General features: G+C 34.2%; 1 protein-coding gene across 2 annotated transcripts in view; it reads right to left on the bottom strand.

Moving 5' to 3' along the window:
- Positions 1-2,153: 2,153 nt before the first annotated feature.
- The window catches only part of rhebl1 (Ras homolog, mTORC1 binding like 1), a 30,640-nt gene continuing 14,715 nt past the window's right edge, over positions 2,154-18,078 (bottom strand). For both annotated transcript variants that reach the window (XM_039747234.1, XM_039747235.1), the window contains exons 2-8: positions 16,405-16,476; positions 15,115-15,182; positions 8,552-8,634; positions 6,882-6,938; positions 5,313-5,360; positions 4,447-4,528; positions 2,154-2,538 (exon numbers count right to left, since the gene is read on the bottom strand). In XM_039747234.1, coding sequence (XP_039603168.1) covers positions 2,446-2,538; positions 4,447-4,528; positions 5,313-5,360; positions 6,882-6,938; positions 8,552-8,634; positions 15,115-15,182; positions 16,405-16,476 — 503 coding nt within the window. In that variant the 3' untranslated portion in view covers positions 2,154-2,445. The remainder of the gene's footprint in view (positions 2,539-4,446; positions 4,529-5,312; positions 5,361-6,881; positions 6,939-8,551; positions 8,635-15,114; positions 15,183-16,404; positions 16,477-18,078) is intronic.

An 18,078-nucleotide genomic window follows, 5' to 3' on the forward strand; every position in this document is an offset into this window, starting at 1 on the left:
ATAGGCACATTAGGCAACCTAGTAATTAATTTTAATAGTATGGCTTAGCACCTTATTCTGATGGAATTACCTAAAGAACAATGAACTACAATACTTATTTTGGGACACTACTAAGGGAGTATTTCCTAGTCCATCATTTATACCTTTGAAGAAAAAAGAAGTACTAACATGGAAGATTACTAATTCTTGACTGATCAACGACAACACTCAATGGCCTTATTGCTTATTAATTCAATTACATGCACATGTTTAAATTAATAATAGTGCACCACCAGCCATAGATCTTCATATCTAGTTTTAGAGCTCCTCAATAAGGCAAGTTTTTCATTTTAGTTGGAAACCTCCTAGACTTTTATCTTTCTACTTAATGTAATCATGTTATAATACACTTAATTTTTTTAAGGATTATCATATATAACCTAGTTGGCCTCCACACATCACATTCAGATTAAACAAAACATATAGCTGAATTAAGTAAAACAAAAATTCAAAAAAGCTGTTTTTAAATACTAGTCTGATCATAGCAATCTCAGAAAACTGGTCTAATATGCAACTTAAGCATACACACCTATTTTTAAGTTTCACTTTAGACATTTAAGGTACAGTAAGTCAATAATCCCTGATGTACATGTGGCCAGGGAAACTCCAAAAAGTAAGGCGATTTATGATAATGTAAACGGCACACTGGAGGGTCACTACTTTTTGTAAAAGTAATGTCTCTGCACAGGACCTTACTTTACATAAGATAAAACAGATAATTTATTAGGCATTGCTGCATAATTAAATTTTTCATACCTATCACAAATTATCTTAGCACTGTGAAAATTAAATAAAAAGAATATGCAATCATCAGATATAACCCTTTTAAATATTTTGATATAGACTGAACACACATATATATATATATATATATATATATATATATATATATATATATATATATATATATATATACACACACACACCAGATATTTTTAATCAAATATACAACATATATTAGAATCACATCATCAGTGTGTTCTACCTTTCTACATCCTCAACAACAGACCATCAGTACATGTTTATATGACACAAAATGCTTTAAATATTTACTGGGAGGTGTTAACTTTGTGCTTAATGGTATTTGCATGAAAGGCACCCAAATGCTTTAAAAAAAGAACAGTGAAGAACAAACTGTAGTTTTTGGAGTTCATTAAAACAGGCTTAAAATGTAAAGAACAGCCGCCAAATTACAAATAGCTTGGCAGCCTTTTTTTGGGAGGGGGATGGGGTATTTTTAAAAATAATATGGCCTAGACCTAACATTTTTTACATTTGCACTTGCACTCAGGTTCACAAAATGTTTAGGTGAATGTACAGATTGCAGAGTGTCTACATAACTTCCATTTTTATAGTGTGTCACTGCTAAGTGATTCGTTGTAAGAGATAAACTTAATTAAAGGTGCTACTCTCACCAATCTGACTTTGACATTTTTCTGCTCTTAAAAGATTTTTAGAAGTCCAATTGTAATGCGATTTAATTAGCGTTCTCCCCAACCACTCTACCAATATTCTTTTCACAAAACATCTCCCTGTGCTTTGGTCACAGTAGAAAATGTTAGTTAAGTACCCTTTTAGAATGACCTTACCCCAGAATTTACAAGCAGTTACTTTTGTAAACCCATGATTTAAATTACATACAGTACAGTCTAAATGACTTTCAGCACTTCCTCTGCTATATCCAAAACCGAATTATCACCTATAGGGGCATTGTGGAATCAATCAAAGTGTTTTGATGTGTGCCACAAATCATCATGCAGCTATTGTTTTTTTTAATTAGTAAAACCCGCATAAGACATGCAGAGACCAGCCAGGAAGATTCACAACACAGGCAAATGGAATCCTCCAAAACATAAAAGACAGGTGAGAACTGCTATTATATATCTACACCAATGTGTCAGGGGAAAGTAAGTTTCTAACTTTTTTTTTTTTAATTATTTGCTGAAAATCTCTCCCTCCTCATATCGCACCCCTCCACACACCACTCCCTCTAACCCCCAAAAAAAAGGTTACATAAACATTTGGCATTAAAGAAAACAGCACCATTTTCAGCAGCCTTCCTCTGTGGTACAGTTCCTAATTATGTTAGCCAGAGTAAAGATAGCATTCCTCTGTTTACAAAATACTGCTGCAAAGGAGCTTCTGTTGTCTGCCAGTCCAAGGCAGGTATCAAGAAGCTGGTACATTCAGTGCAGAAGAACAGATCCAGGTTCTTGTGGATCATTAGCTTCAGCCAGTCATGATTCTGTCATTTTTTTTTTTTTTTTTTTTTTTTTGGATTTTGAAATTGGCAAATTACACACCACTGCATTATTTGCCTTGTGATAAGAAGAGTTGGGCTGCTGATCTGATGTGGCAGGAGCTCAAACTGTATGGCTCCTAGCCCCTGCTTGCAATTCTAGATTGTTACATCACACAACATTTTTTATCTTCGGACTGTGTGTTGCCATCAGCTTTCTCCATCTCCATGATGATTCTCTTGAATACTTCCACTGCAGTCTATAAGACCAAAAAAAAAAAATTAACAACAGTGCTCTTAAATCAACACTATGAACATCAGTTTGACAGGGAGCCATACAAAGGTATGCCTAAAAAAAAGGAACGCAAACTCCATCTTTTGGACAATGTGTTTATTCTTCCTAAGAAAGTACTGCTTTGGAATAGTAATGTAAAAGATGTAAGTTGCACCTCGGAAGAGAACATTTGTTATTACTTGAACGAGAAATTATTTAAATACAGTATATTAATGTCATGTTATAGAAAGTAAATGATTTAAGTAATTGCCATTTAGATCACATTTTTCACAAAACATTTTGACATATAAAGGCTATAGGCAATTCATACTTGTTTTTCAAGTACTGTATATTATTAAGCATTCACATTACTACTGTTTACACAAGAGACAAGGTAGGTAAGTTACTCTTTGTAAATTTCAAAAATGTTAACAAGAAAAAATATATTACATCTACGAAAGGCACTTTAACCTCTGAGATTCTTTTTACATTGATTTAACACTGGACATGCCTAAACTGTTGGCCTTGATTTGCACATATGTCCTGCAAAACTTATAGCTATTCAACATTCACTCAGCACAGATAAGCTCAAAACACAACACAAGAATATCGCAGCACTGAACAAGGCTAGCTACCTCAACTCTGATACCTTACTAGGGGGGCTAGAAGCTGTTCCACTCATGAGATGGCTCTCCCGGGATTCATTTTTGCGTCGATCGATCTTCAGATCGCTTCTCCTGAAATAGCGACATTTCAGAATACTACTCCAGTTAGGCTTTTGTATTTTGTACGGCTACCTTTGAAAGAGCTACATAGTCTAACAGAAGCCAAGGACTAATTGCTACCCGTGACAGTATGTAACCTTAATGGATACAGTTTGTTTCATTAATAATCATTGGTTAATGCCAGATGTCAGTAAATAACAGGACAACTTCAGCAAAGCAATACTCAAACTATTTAAATTATTATGTATGTTTATTTGATGGGGAAACCAGGTGTAAATGTTTGGTATGAGTCACACAGCAAGCTTCATATTAGGTCGCTATAAACTATAGGCTGGCTATATAGGTTTTCCTAAAATCTGACGAAGTTGTCTTGTTCTTTGGCAGTTGTTTCTGTATCTCTCTCTGTCCTCCTCCTTATTTTTAAATTCATTAAATTTATAGTGTCATGCTGGCAGCATTATGCAATTCATTGCATCTGTCAAAAAACTGGGACAACTGGTATAATCCCATTTTCTCATTGATTGTTAATGTATTTTTGAAAAAGCTTCATTTTGAAGTTCCAAACCTCCATTTCACACATTCTTACAAGCATACACACACTGTTCACTTTACCTAAGCTTAAACATATACCCTACCTGTACATTCTAATAAACAATGCCACTCTTAACAATTTTATACTTATTTTCTCAGAATCGTGTCAATGTCTATTTTTTCATACACCCCAGAATTTTATCTAATCCCAAATTTGACAGTCTTGGAAAACTACCTCATGAATATTAATGATCCAATGAGGTCATCTGTGCCTGTCTGCAGTTTCAGTTATAGAATATTTCCCACATGAGCTCTGAGCCCACAAGAGTCATTATCTAAATGGCTCTAAATTAAAAACACACTGAAATAAAACACAAACTAAAAAATATGATTCATATTTAGCATACTGAAAAAGCTAAGTTTTTAACAGAATAACACTAGAGTTACTAATGTTGCATGTAGATATTTGGGTAAACGTAGTCGATTGCTATCCTTCACCGAATCGCTAAATGAAAGGCATTAAACTAAAACACACCAAAAACCCATACATTTGTTTATACAATCAATATTAATTTATTGAACTTAATACATTGGGAGAAAAATGATGAAAATAAAAATATCAATTTAAAAAATATTACCTGATTTTCCTTGGCAGAAGATTCCATGAAAGCTGCACCCCATGAGTCAGCCAGCTTCTTCCCTTCTTCTGGTTTAATCATCCTTGAAAGAGGTGGGAAGTTAAAGGTCATGCACTTCAGCCTATTATCTAAAACTAAGTAATACCTGTATTCTGGTTAAATACAGGACTATAAAGAAAAGCTTTCATACAACATGTTGTAATAAAGAATATCAAATTCTTCCATTGGTATATGCAATTAATGAGCAACTTGATTCTTTGCAAGTACACTTGTATGCTACACAAGTCTTGCCCTATTACCAGTTTTCAAGATACATAGCAGTTCCTTACAGAATTTTTGTAAGGCAAAGTATAATATCACTCACATTTGAGCAGGAAATATGAACTTGGTGATTCTTTAGAAATATGGTTATCCAAAAGAAAAAAGGAAATATCCTCTTGTTATCCAAACTTTACTGTTTAGACTAAAGTATGACACACAACCTCTATCTTTCAAGATAAATATAAATGAAGATTAAATTTTTACATGTGTAAACATTACTATTAGACTGGGAGTATCATAGCTGGTGGTGTAGGAATACAACAACCAAGTTCAGTTCGGGAAACAATGACAGATTTAAATCATTATTGCAGAGAACTTACAGTGTTTTACAATATTTAAAAAAATTAACAAAAGGTAAATTCAGCATTTTTTTATAGTCCAAATATTACTCTTAAATCGCTCACTCAAGAACAGCAATATATACCACAATGAACACAGCTTGTAACTGCTTTTGCATTATCACTAACAAAGTACAGAAGAATTTAGGACAGAAGCGGTCAGTAAATTAATTTGCAAGATACTGTTTATTATCTTAAAATATGTACCTCTCCATGTGCAGATCCTTTTTATTTCCAACAAGAACCGTTGGCACTCTGAATGTAGAGGGGGGAAAACACACAAAGGTTAATGTAATTTCTGTGAAACTTGTCACACTCTAGATATCTGTTGTTGAAGATGACCTTAAACAGACTTCAGGAAATTACAAACCTTAGTGGAAAAGAATTAAAACCACTATCATGGTAAATATAATTTGGTACCTTTAATGGAGAACACCAACCAAAATGCCTCTTCCTGTTTATTTCTGTGGTAAGAACACCGAAGGACTAAGGGAAATGTCAATGTACATTGTCTTACAGTGATACTAATAGTATTGTTTTCAGTCCCATTTCCCCAGGTGGTAGATGCCATGTGTTAACTAACAAAACTAAGGGAAGTTTATCAATACAGCTAAATGCCAATTTAAATTTTCAAAATGTATTTTTTTGCAGTTATGTGGTTCCCTGGTGTTTTGTAACTTGTAATTTGTGACAAATGGGTATCAGCAAGAGTGATAGGTGAAGTCTACAAGATGTTAGTGAGACTAGCTATGTTATATGGGTTGGAGACGGTGTCAGTGACCAAAAAAACAGAACACAGAGCTGGAGGTGGCAGAGTTAAAGACGGGGATGGACAGGATGAGAAACAAGTACATTAGAGGGTCAGCTCAGGTTGGACGGTTTGAAGACAAAGTCAGAGAGGCGAGATTGTGTTGGTTTGGACATATGCAGACGAGAGATGCTGGCTATTTTGGGAAAAGAAGGCTAAGGATAGAGCTGCCTGGCTAGAGGAAAACAGGAAGGCCTAAGAGAAGGTTTATGGGTGTGGTGGGAGACGACATGAAGGTGATGTGATGGGTGTGACAGAGCAAGATGTAGAGGACAGGAAGACATGGAAAAGGAGGATCCGCTGTAGAAACTCCTAACAGGAGCAACCGAAAAAGATAAAAAAAAAAAAATGATTTTTTATTGAGTGGTAATTCTTGCAAAAGTAACATAACAAAAATATCTGAATTTTAGTTTATTCAGTATTATACTGCAATTTTACAAAGACCTAACTGAAGAAGAACAGAACATCATGTATCTTTTTTATATAACCAGAAACATTACCCAGAAGAAAAGAATGGAGGGCAGGCCCTAAGCTAATTTTAGATTAGACAAGTAAAACACATTCTGTATTTCATCATGTTTTTTTTTTTATATAAAGTAACAGTTTTTTAATTTTTATTTAAATGTGAGATCTAATGACAACTTGCACCTGCATGACTTCCAACAGTAAAAATACATCTGTAAGTTGTAGTGTAGTATTAAAAGAAGTGTTTTCGAAAAAGTATCAGGTAAAAGTAGCCGATACTACTTCTTGCAACATCTGTCATTACTGCCATGCACTGTTTTCTTTGGCATTCCTGATGGTATCATACAATCTAATCCCAATGTACTTGCATAGATTTCATTTATATTGTCTAAGAGAAGTCTGTATTTCCATGTCTCAAATAGCCAAAAGCTAGCTATTATGGCAAACTTTCATGCTAATATCTGGAGAAACATCATCTAACATTGATTCTTGTGGATACTTACTGTACTTTTCCAACCATATCCAGCAGTTTGTCATGAAGAATTTGAACTACCTCAAAACTAGAAAGGAAGGAGTGAAAGTGTAAATACATTTTCTATTCCTTACTATAGAATAGTTTCTGCTTTATCATTAGTAAAAATGGCAAAAAATAACAGATAGTATGAAGCCTCATATTTGCTTTCATACTGTAATTAAATAACAAATTAAACAAAATAAAAGCAAGCATTAATGGGGGGTCATGTAGCTCAAGATATATAAATAAGGGATGGCATTTTAAATTTGGCTATATAAAAACAAAATCAATTTAGTGTTCATAATTAAAATTACACAAAGCTTGTACATCTATTATATAATAAAACACTAAGGTCTAAGTGTACAGTGCCACTAAGCAATCTGATCAGTCAGTTTGACTTTGGTGACTTGACAAGACAAGAAGCGCAAGTGTGAAACACACAAGTAGGAGTAAATGTTTTTAAGGCATGCTGAGTGTTTCACTTTCAAAGATGGCACGTATAAAACCAGATAAGGCTATGAGAAGAAGATAGACTAGATGTCTAAAACACATTAAAGGAAAATAAACAGCTTCTTGACACATAATAATACTACTACACTATCAAGATTTTTTTGACTTTTGTACATTTCCAAAAAAGAAAAGAAAAAAAAAAACAGGAATACAAAATGGAAGTACAAAATGTTTCAGTTTTTGAATATTCACCCACTGTCATGACCTGGAAAAAAATGTTTTTTTTTTCTCTTTATATAAACTTACTTATTACTTCTGAACACCTAATCTAACTGCAAAACCAAGAGACGATATGCGTGAGATTGTTGGCTTCTTCCTGTATTAACAAGGCACAGTGCTGATTTGAGTTCTGCCTCTAACACAATTAGTGATTTTCACAAAGACACTTTACCTGCCTCTGCTATAATTGTAAGAAATACATAAATCATCATGACACTGCAAACCGCTTATACTATTGGAAAATTATCTACAAAAAATATCTATATTTTTAATTCACTAAGGCAAGACAACCATGGAAAGCACGCCGGAAGGGGTGTGGACTCACTGAGCCGCCGACAAGTAAGACACCTATGGCGCACGCAGAAGGAGCCACGCCCACCAACTCCTGGCACCTCCGAGCCATGTTAACTGTTCATAGAGGCATGTTTCTCGCGGAGGTGAATCGCCATATGCAGCGTGTTAAACGGTTTGTGAGGGGTATTCCATGGGATCCTCAAAACAATCCTTTACAACTGAGGTTAAAACACAATGAAGTAAGCAGTCTTTAAAAACCGAGTTTTCGGTTACGACGCACGACCGCATGCACCATAGCAAACTGTTTTACTGTGTTGGTTCGTTCCGTGCATTGTTATAATGTTGCTTTTCTTGCTGATTTATTACATTGCCGATTTTTCAAATGTTAATTTTCTCCCTGTGCTTAAAAATCATTAAAAAAACCGTCCTGATTATGCGGCGTATGGTACGCCGCGGGTTGGCTAGTATTGTTATAATTTTGGTGTTTTCTGTATTTCGTGTTTGCTTTTTCAGTGCATGTTATGGTTTACATCTAACGCAACTAGAAAGGATGTCTTGCACATCTACTGTGTACTAATCTGCCTTTAGAGTCTACTTTTAACTCATTTCTTCATTTGCAATACATAATTAACTTGCCTTTTCTGTGATGTCACCGAATATACCAGCACATAGCCATGGATATCCAAAGAATGAGACTGCGGGAAGATTGAGTACTCATCCTGAAATTAACAGAATAACACACTTCATAAATACAGTATAATTAAAAAAAATACCACACACTAAACAAAAAACAGCTTTATTTTATCAACAGCAATGCATGCATGTTATTAGTCAGGCAATGATTGAATAGTGCGGGTGATGGAATTAAAGCAATTTATGAAACTATATTGACAGAAAAATAAACTTACTTTACATGATAAACAACTTTGTTTTATGGAACAATATTCTACAATGACCATCATTTCAAGGCGCATATATATATATATATATATAAACACACAAATGGAGCACACATGTTCATATTTAAGAACACACGGTGAATGGTACATGCAAATTTTGCCACTTATCCATACAATTTGCAAAATGAGACTGTTAACTAGGAGGATAATAATCCTGTGCATTTTTAAAATCTAAAACATTGTTATACAGTCAAAGTAAAAAGTATGTGAACCCCTAGGAATTATATATATTTATGTCTAATTCCCATATAAAACATGGTCGTATCTTCATGTCAGTCACAATAATGAACAAACACAGTCTCCTATAACTAAAGATACGCAGATCTTCAGATAATTTTTGACCATATTGAATAAATCATTCAAACTGTGAAACTGAAGGTTGGAAAAAGTAAGTGAACCCTAAGCTAATGACTTTTTAAAAACCTCATTGCAGTCAGAATTTAGTATACCTAGAGTCCATTTAATGAAACAAGTTCAGAGGTGTGGCCTAGAATTACTTTGATTGGTAAAAAACAATATAAAATTTGAGTTTGAGCTTTTGACAAGAAGCATATCCAGATGGGAATCATGCCTTGCACAAAAGAGTTGTATGAAGATCTACGACTGAGAATTGTTAATCTACATAAGGCTGGAAAGGGTTACAAAGTCATCTCAAAGATTTTAGATATTCATCAGTCTACAGTTAGGCAAGTTGTCTATAAATGGAGACAATTTGATATTGTGGCTACTAGAAGTGGGCACCCTGCCAAGATGACCCTAAGAGCACAGCGCAAAGTCAGCAATGAGGTAAAGAACCACCCTAGAGTTACAGCAAAGGACTTGAAGTCATTAGAACTGGCTAACATCTCTGTTCATGAGTCAACTATATGCAAAACACTGAACAAGAAAGGAGTCCATGGCAGGACACCAAGAAGAAAGCCACTACTATCAAAAAAGAACATTGCTGAATGCCTGAGGTTTGCGAAAGAGCACTTGGACACTCCACAACAGTACTGGGAAAATGTTTTGTGGAGTGATGAAACCAAAATTGAACTATTTGGAAGGAACAAACATTAAGAACTTAATTTGGCGTAAAAAGGGTACTGCTTATCAACATCAAAACATCATCCCTACAGTAAAGTATGGTGGAGGGAACATCATAATTTGGGCCTGCTTTGCTGCATCAGGGCCTGGACAGCTTGGCATCATTGAGGGGAAAATTAATTCACAAGTTTATTAACAAATTCTCCAGGATAATGTGAGGGTGTCTGTTCCTCAACTTCAGCTCAGAAGAGGCTGGGTGATGCAACAGGACAATGACCCCAAACATCGCAGCAAATCCACAGCACAGTGGCTTCAGAAGAACAAACTCCGCCTTTTGGAGTGGCCCAGTCAGAGCCCAGACCTCAATCCTATTGAGATGCTGTAGAATGATTTGAAGAGAGCCATATACAGAAGGTAACCAAAGAATATGGAAGAGTTAAGGCAGTTCTGCAGGGAAGAATGGGCTAAAATTCCCCCCGCACGATGTGCAGGTCTAATCTGCAATTACAGGAAGTGCCTGGTTGAGGTCATTGCTGCCAAAGGAGGGTCAACCAGCTATTAAATCCCAAGGTTCACTTACTTTTTCCACTACCACTGTGAACGTTGAATGAGTTTATAAAATTAAGACATTAAAGAGTAGAATTGTTTGTATGTAATTAACTTAAGCTCATTGTGTACATCAATACCTGTGACTTAGATGAAGATCAGATCACTTTATGACCAATTCATGCAGTAAACCAGATCATTCCAAAGGGTTCACATACTTTTTACTTTGACTGTATGCATTATAGAAATATTTATGAATAATTTGTTTTCATTATGAGCTACACTGTTGTGTAAAAATGTGCTATATAAATAAATGTATTTTTTCACTGCAGTATAACAACATTTGGTCCTTCTCTGATTACAGCAGCACATAAACGGTGAATGAAATTAAATCAACAATAAAAAGTTTATTCAGTGCCTTGCAAAGTATTCAGACCTTTGTACAATTCTCTGATTCTGCAAATGAACACATCCTACATTAAAATGTACATTAAATGTAAATTTTTAATTTTACATTGTCTTATGTCCTTGTGCCACCTCAAGGCTACTTTGGATCATTGTTCTGCTGAAAGAAGTACATTTATCCCAGTTTCTTCCAGTCTTGCTTTCGCACGATTCTATTTTGAACTAAGCAGAACTGCTTGTTTTAGGTCCTACCAAACATCTCAGTAAACTCTGGGTGGACTTTAACTAGAATATGCCAAAAGTATAATATTTTTACTTTTTAATGGTTTATGTCTTGTTACTCTTACAAATTAGATTTTTTTATGGTTCCTGGATTCATGTATGCTAATACTGTATATACTGTAGTCTCATTAGTTGAGATAAATAAACAGAAAAACTGCCAGAGGTTAGAAAAAGCTTAAAAATGTCATCAGAGTTATGCAAAAAAGCCTTTTTCAGGAGACAAGCAATGGGTTGACAACCTACAGCTTTTCTGCAGCAAAGTTAGTTAACAGTAGAATTACTATAGCCTATGAAAAAACTCGTAGATCCGCCCCACCTTAAAATGCTTCACATCTCTCCGTCACGTCCTTGGTCGTCTTAATTTGTGGCAAAGCAGCAAACAGCAAGCAGCCTGCTATCACATCCCCCACCGGCGTACAGTTTTCTCAGCTCAAGACTGTTTACCTGCGTGTCAGTTGCTTGGAGTTGTATAGAGTGAGAAGTCAAGCAAAATGACACCTTTTATAAATACTAGATCGTTATTTGGAACGCATGCATTTCATGTGTGTTCTGTGTCTACATAGATCTATGTACACACATCGTTAAAAAAGAAATGTTTTTTTCATGTTCTAGTCGTAATTGACAAAATGTAGACATGAAGTTTATAATGTGTGAAGCCTGAAGTCCAAATATCAAAGAAACAGTTTCACAAAAAGTACAAATATAATAGAACGAGTGGGCTTTTATTCAAAAATATAACTATAGAAAAACAACCTGCGTTAAGAGTGCGATATTGACACGCATCTGCTAAGAGCGCTGTGGTGGCGCAACGGTATCGGCTCCTGATGGGTAGTCTAAACTTCACAGGTTTGATTCTAGATGTGTCCGTTTTGAAAAGTGAGCTGCACATATTCTTACCATTTTAAAATAAAAACATACATTTGATTCCAGTCTGTAACAGCCAGTGTAATTTATGATACTTGTAAAGGTTAGCTTTTTTTTTTTATTCTGTTATTCTCTCAGCCGCGGTCACAATCCCAACTCAAACCCAACCCCTGCATTTGACACTGCTGTTTTCTCAGACGCGCTATAACAGAAGCAAACTCAAATCATGATGATTGTTCTACATCGGAACAAGAATGCACTTTTGCCTTTGCTGTACTTTGTATATGTACATGGGAAGCACTGCACTCATGACTTTACGCTGTAGGAAGTAAAGAAATAATATCTATATAGTAATAACAGTAATTTTATTATTATATTGCAGCTTCCCTGTCTGCCTATCATATAGTACCTTTCCTTCCTATCTATCTACATATCTATCCCCTTAGCTGTTTTTTATATATCTATTATACAGTGCCCTATGGGGTGCCAAACAGACAATAACAACGATTTTCGGAATATATAAAGTCATTCCTGAATATATAAAGTCGTCATCAGAATATATAAAAGTCATTCCTGAATATATAAAGTCAGAATTAGAATATATAAAGTCACTCCCAAATATGTAAAGTCAAAGCCGGATTATATAAAGTCAGCGTCAGAATATATAAAGTCATTACCGAATATATAAAGTCAGCGTCGGAATATATAACCTCATTTCTGAATATATAAATTTAAAGTCAGATTATATTAATTGAAACGACTCAGGCACATTTTAGTAAACTCAATGAGTTCCTACTACAATGTAATGAACTAAGTTAACAAAAACATCTTCAGAAAAATATTAAACAAAAACCCACTGTTCAGTTAATTCATTCAAAATGATGTATGTGCCCGGCATTTTGAACACTATATTTATTTATTTTTTAATGGGCGCATTCTTGGACGAACCTCACAAGCCCAATCAACTCCGAGTGGCTTCTGTCGAAGTTTACCTTTCACTAGTACGAGTGAAATGACAAGCATGGAAATTTTTATATATTCGGGAATGATTTGATATATTCTGATGACGACTTTATATATTCAGGAATGACTTTATATATTCCGAAAATCATTGTAATTGCCTGTTTGGCACCCCATAGGGGACTGTATAATAAGATGTATAAAAAAACAGCTAAGGGGATAGATAGATAGGAAGGAAAGGCACTATATGATAGGCAGACAGGAAAGCTGCCATATAATAATAAAATTACTGTTATCACTATATAGATAGACAGGGAATTCAGGCAGGCTGAACAGCGAACTTTTTAAAAAAAAAAAAATAATAATTCTCCCCAGTGGGGAATTGATCTCCGGTCTCCAAGGTACGGCAAGTCTGCTGTGCTCCGAGTGACGAAATCTTACCGGTACAGCACGGAAGCTGTTGTAACATTCTTGAACCTTTTGTGAAAGTGTTTATTTGATCTTTTGCCTTCAGGCTTCACACATTTTATAGTTTATGCCTACAGTTTGTAACATTTATTACTAAAATATGAAAAAGTGTCTGCTTTAACAATGTGTTTACACAGATTACTGTAGAAACGGAACACACATGAAATGAGTGTGTTCCAAATAATGATCTATTATTTCCACTCTAAAAATCCACTTCACTCCCAGATAATCAATCAAGACATGAGCTGGGAGAAGTTCGTGCACTTTCTAAGTTGGAGGGGGGATGGAATAGCAGCTTGTGTTTATCAGCACATTTACATGAACAAAAGGCGCTGGTGAGAGGCGAGACGGTTTTAAGAAGCGATTTAAGGTGGGACGGATCTACGAGTTTTTTCGTAGGCTCTGGTAATTCTAGTTTTAATTAAGCCTTGAAAGTTGATGCAACCAGTTCCTACTCATGTTTCAAAGTTTGCTGATTATTTACAAAACCTCTGTCTGTATAAAAGCAATGTTGGACCAAAAAGTGCTGCATCACCCTCTGAAGCATTGTTTGGACACTTTGTACCGTTTCAGGTTATTGAACTGCTTAAATTATAACACAAACTGAAAAAAATGGGGGTGTTCTAAACCTTTTCATCAGTAGTATATTCTGCTAAACATAACAACATACCAACAGTGTATTCCTCACCCATCCACTTTATAAGAGACATGAAAAGATATTATTGCTTTGATGCCGAATGGGATTATGCCTAATCAGTTTAATTTCGAGCACAACACAGAACTTTCTCAGAGTGTAAAGTGAGTACAATGAGAATGTGTGTCATTCTAAGAACTCAGAAAAGAGTGGTTTGCTCGCTGCAGGATTACGGGGAGAAAACACCTCCACCTACATGATCTTAAAAGGGACTATGAAGCTGATCTAAACTTTAGGTGTTATATCAAACAATGTTGGGAAAGAGGGAACCATATCCTTGAAAGGAGTTCTTCACATGCTGGTCAATGTTCCTTTCCTTATTTCATTGTAAGTTTTGGATAGTAACATCAAGTATGAGATTATCGGTACAAACAGCCTGATTTCAGTTGGTATTCAGGATTATGTGGATTACTTTGAGTAAAACGGTGGACAATCTTGTACAGGTTCTGACTACAGTCACTCCAGATCAAAGATTTTTGATGGGTGCATTCCTGGGAAGTGACTGGGCACATTCAATTGGAAGGGAACTCAGAACACAGTGAAGGGATTATACCTTCTCAGACATTGCTAACATAACAGAAAATATGATTACGTGTGTTGACAGAAATTCACCTGAATTGACAAAACTTCACAACCACTTGCACAATAATTACAACATACGATTAACTGCTTCAGTTAACGCCTTACTATGTTCAGCAGTCATGGAATTTAACCTTTTAGTATTATTGTTGTATTAAACAACTATAAAAATTCTTAAAAATCATACTTGATTATTTAAAAAATAAAATTTTAAATTACTATTAAAGGGTAATATAAATACAATTAAATTTGATTCATACTATTTTTTGCTAGCTATTTCAATATTGTGATTGTTAGAACCATCAGAGGAGAGTGAGGTTCCAAAACATTGGGGAAGGGATGCCTTCAGAGCACCGTAAGGTATGAATGAAAGGTTTTAAAATGCAAATAAGCTTCAAAGATTTTAAATATTTACTCACCTGACCAGCAGTGTCAACCAGCTGGAGATTAAAATCCTGTCCATTCACAGAGACCAATTTATTAAAGGCTATTTACAAAACAGAGACAGTTACTTACATTTAATCCAAATAATCATGTGAATCACACAAAACAGATCCTTTTGTTTTAATGTTAAAGTATTTTGTCTAAGTTTCCAAGATCACTTTTATTAAACTGGTTACATACTAGGTTTTGCATGAAAAGCATTTTCTGTTGTAAAGCTGTCAATAAGCTTTAGTTTATATTCACATAAACAAAAATTTTCATAACAGAGCATCAATTCTCAAAACAGTTTCTATCTGTTAGGAATAATGTTAACAATGAAAGATGCTATATATTTCAAATGGGTTATAATGATTTTGTATTTTATTATTTTTTTAAATGTGTATACTCTCTGATTTATACAATTTGTACAAAAGTGCATAAAGAAGAAAATTCCATGAAAATAAATATACTTAAAGCCTAAATTTAATATTTTTAAACAGGCAAACCTATTTACAAAACTGAGCGTGTAAATAAGTTATGGCAATTTCAAGTTCAATTATATACCTACCGTGTTACATTACATTTTATCCTCATTACTGACACTGTGTGATACACTTAAGAAAATGTTCTATAACAATTGTATATAACATATGTATTATGGATAAATATTTTTGTACATATTTTATTATTAAATTTATTTTAGTATTTTATGGTTACTGAATAATAAGCTTACAGAAAATCATTTTGTTAATAAAAAATTAACAGTTAACACTGGTGGTCTAAAAAAAAAAAAAAAAAATTAGAATTGGTATTTGAGTTGACCGATCAAGAAACATTAAAACATGATCTGTACTGGACTTAAAAAAACCTGATTGGAGCATCCCCATTCTGTATATCGGGCCAGTAGGTTTCTTTGATTCAGACATTCAAACTTCTCTAATATTCAGTTCACGACACATTGCTTTTTCCTATGTAATTATTTTACTGTTCAAAAACAAAAAAAAAAAATACTGTTTTTTTTACTGCCCTCTGGAATTTAAAGTGTTCAACAATCTCCATCACAAAACCTTAGAAACAGAAAGGTCACAAATAAAATAAAGATAACTTACATGTTACCTTTCACTAGACAAAGTGCTGCTTATTAATACTATAAACAGCACTTACGTCTTATTCAAGACATAGTCTTAGTGCGTTTGGCAGGGGAAAAAAAAAAAATATCACATCAATAGTATAAAGGCATTGTGAGCAATAAGCCTTGACTGAGAAAGCATTCAAGAAAGACTTACTGTTTTCAATAGTGGGGTCATACGAGTCTACAAATTGTCCTTCCACAAACTGAATAGTGAGAGATGACTTTCCTTTAAGAAAAAAACAAAATTGATAAATTTGAGTGACGTTAAAGTTATTGGATGCAGGATGTCAAAAAGTACTATTTGTATATTTATATAATTTTATATCTCAGAGAAATTGTTCACCACAAATGTAAACTTTAAATGCTTTTAATGCACACTTAAAAAATAGTATTGTTTCAGTTATTGCTATCTTAATCTTAGTTGCGTATCAGTGAGTACAGGATTATGACAAACTCTTTTTATACAGGAGTTGTTTTTTTTTTTTTTAAACACAAAGTAATGCCATTATGTTCCATCAAAATATATAATGCTACCAAGTATGGACTGATAAAAAATTTGGTCAAAGTGAGTAAGTTTGATACTTTCAGTAGAGTTAGAACAAACAAAAACATAGCATCCAACTACATCACTACAATGAAAATTAATGGATTAAGCGGCACTGCATAATGTTGCATGCGGACGTGTCATATAATGAGAAAAGTAAGACAACAGATCATTCAGAATCTATGTGCAGCAAATAAGACACTGTAAAGAAAGCGTTTAATACAAAATCCTTAATGGAGCACCCCTTTACAAAATAAATAGCTACTCCAGCATTGTTCTCTTCTCAGCCAGCATTTGGTACATCTGGAACTACTTAGATTAGTATACATTTTATTTTCATAATCCTCTAATACATAACTGGTTCTTCCAAATCAAAGTAGTAGTATATTTCCAAACAGCATCTAAAACTAAGGACTTATCTGTTCAGCAAAACTAAACACTAAAGTCAAAGGAATCATTAAAAAATGTCAAAACACAAGGTTTTGTAAGATCTTACCCAAAATCTTAGACAACTTGTCCAGAATGATGACCGCTATGTGGTCGTGCTGATGATATCACAGGACATGACTTCCTGCACCATGCTCCTAGCAAAAGGACCTTTCTACATGGCAAATTTTAACTAAAGTGGTAGTTATTTATATATATATAAATATATATATATATATATACACACACACACATAAAAAAATTGTTTTGCAGTAAACACAATAACATAAGCAAAAAAAAACAACATTATTATTCTAGAGGACATTTAAAATAAAACGAATGATACATTTGATTCTCCACTATGCAAAAAACCTAATCGCCAGACAAAATTAAGAACTGACAGAAAAAAATTTTGATGTCAGAAAATTCAATGACATTAAAGGCTGTGCTGTGTTATAAAGTTTTTGTGATACATGAAAAGCCTGTTTTTGTGCCAAATATCAAGGACAAGGCAAGATTATTGTTAAATCTGTGCTGAAAAAGTCACATAGTGGTAAGATGTACAATAGAATAAACTGAGGTTAACTACTTTTGCTCTGTATTTTTAGACACAAGTTAAACTGTTTAAGATGACTGTCATTTTTGATATTCCCATTATATAATAATTGCATTTCTCTTTTCATAGGGTAATAATAGTGATTTTCAGTCACAGAATCACCACCACTAACATCAATCAATGCCATTTTTACATCGCTTAATTTGGAATCTGCTGTGCATTAAAACTATTGAGCCACCACAAGCCTATTTACGTTTACATTTTTATCTACGTCACATTGTAAAATCTTTTTTAAAAGAATG

The sequence above is a fragment of the Polypterus senegalus genome, chromosome 3, assembly GCF_016835505.1.
Source record: "Polypterus senegalus isolate Bchr_013 chromosome 3, ASM1683550v1, whole genome shotgun sequence".
Lineage (NCBI taxonomy): Eukaryota > Metazoa > Chordata > Cladistia > Polypteriformes > Polypteridae > Polypterus > Polypterus senegalus.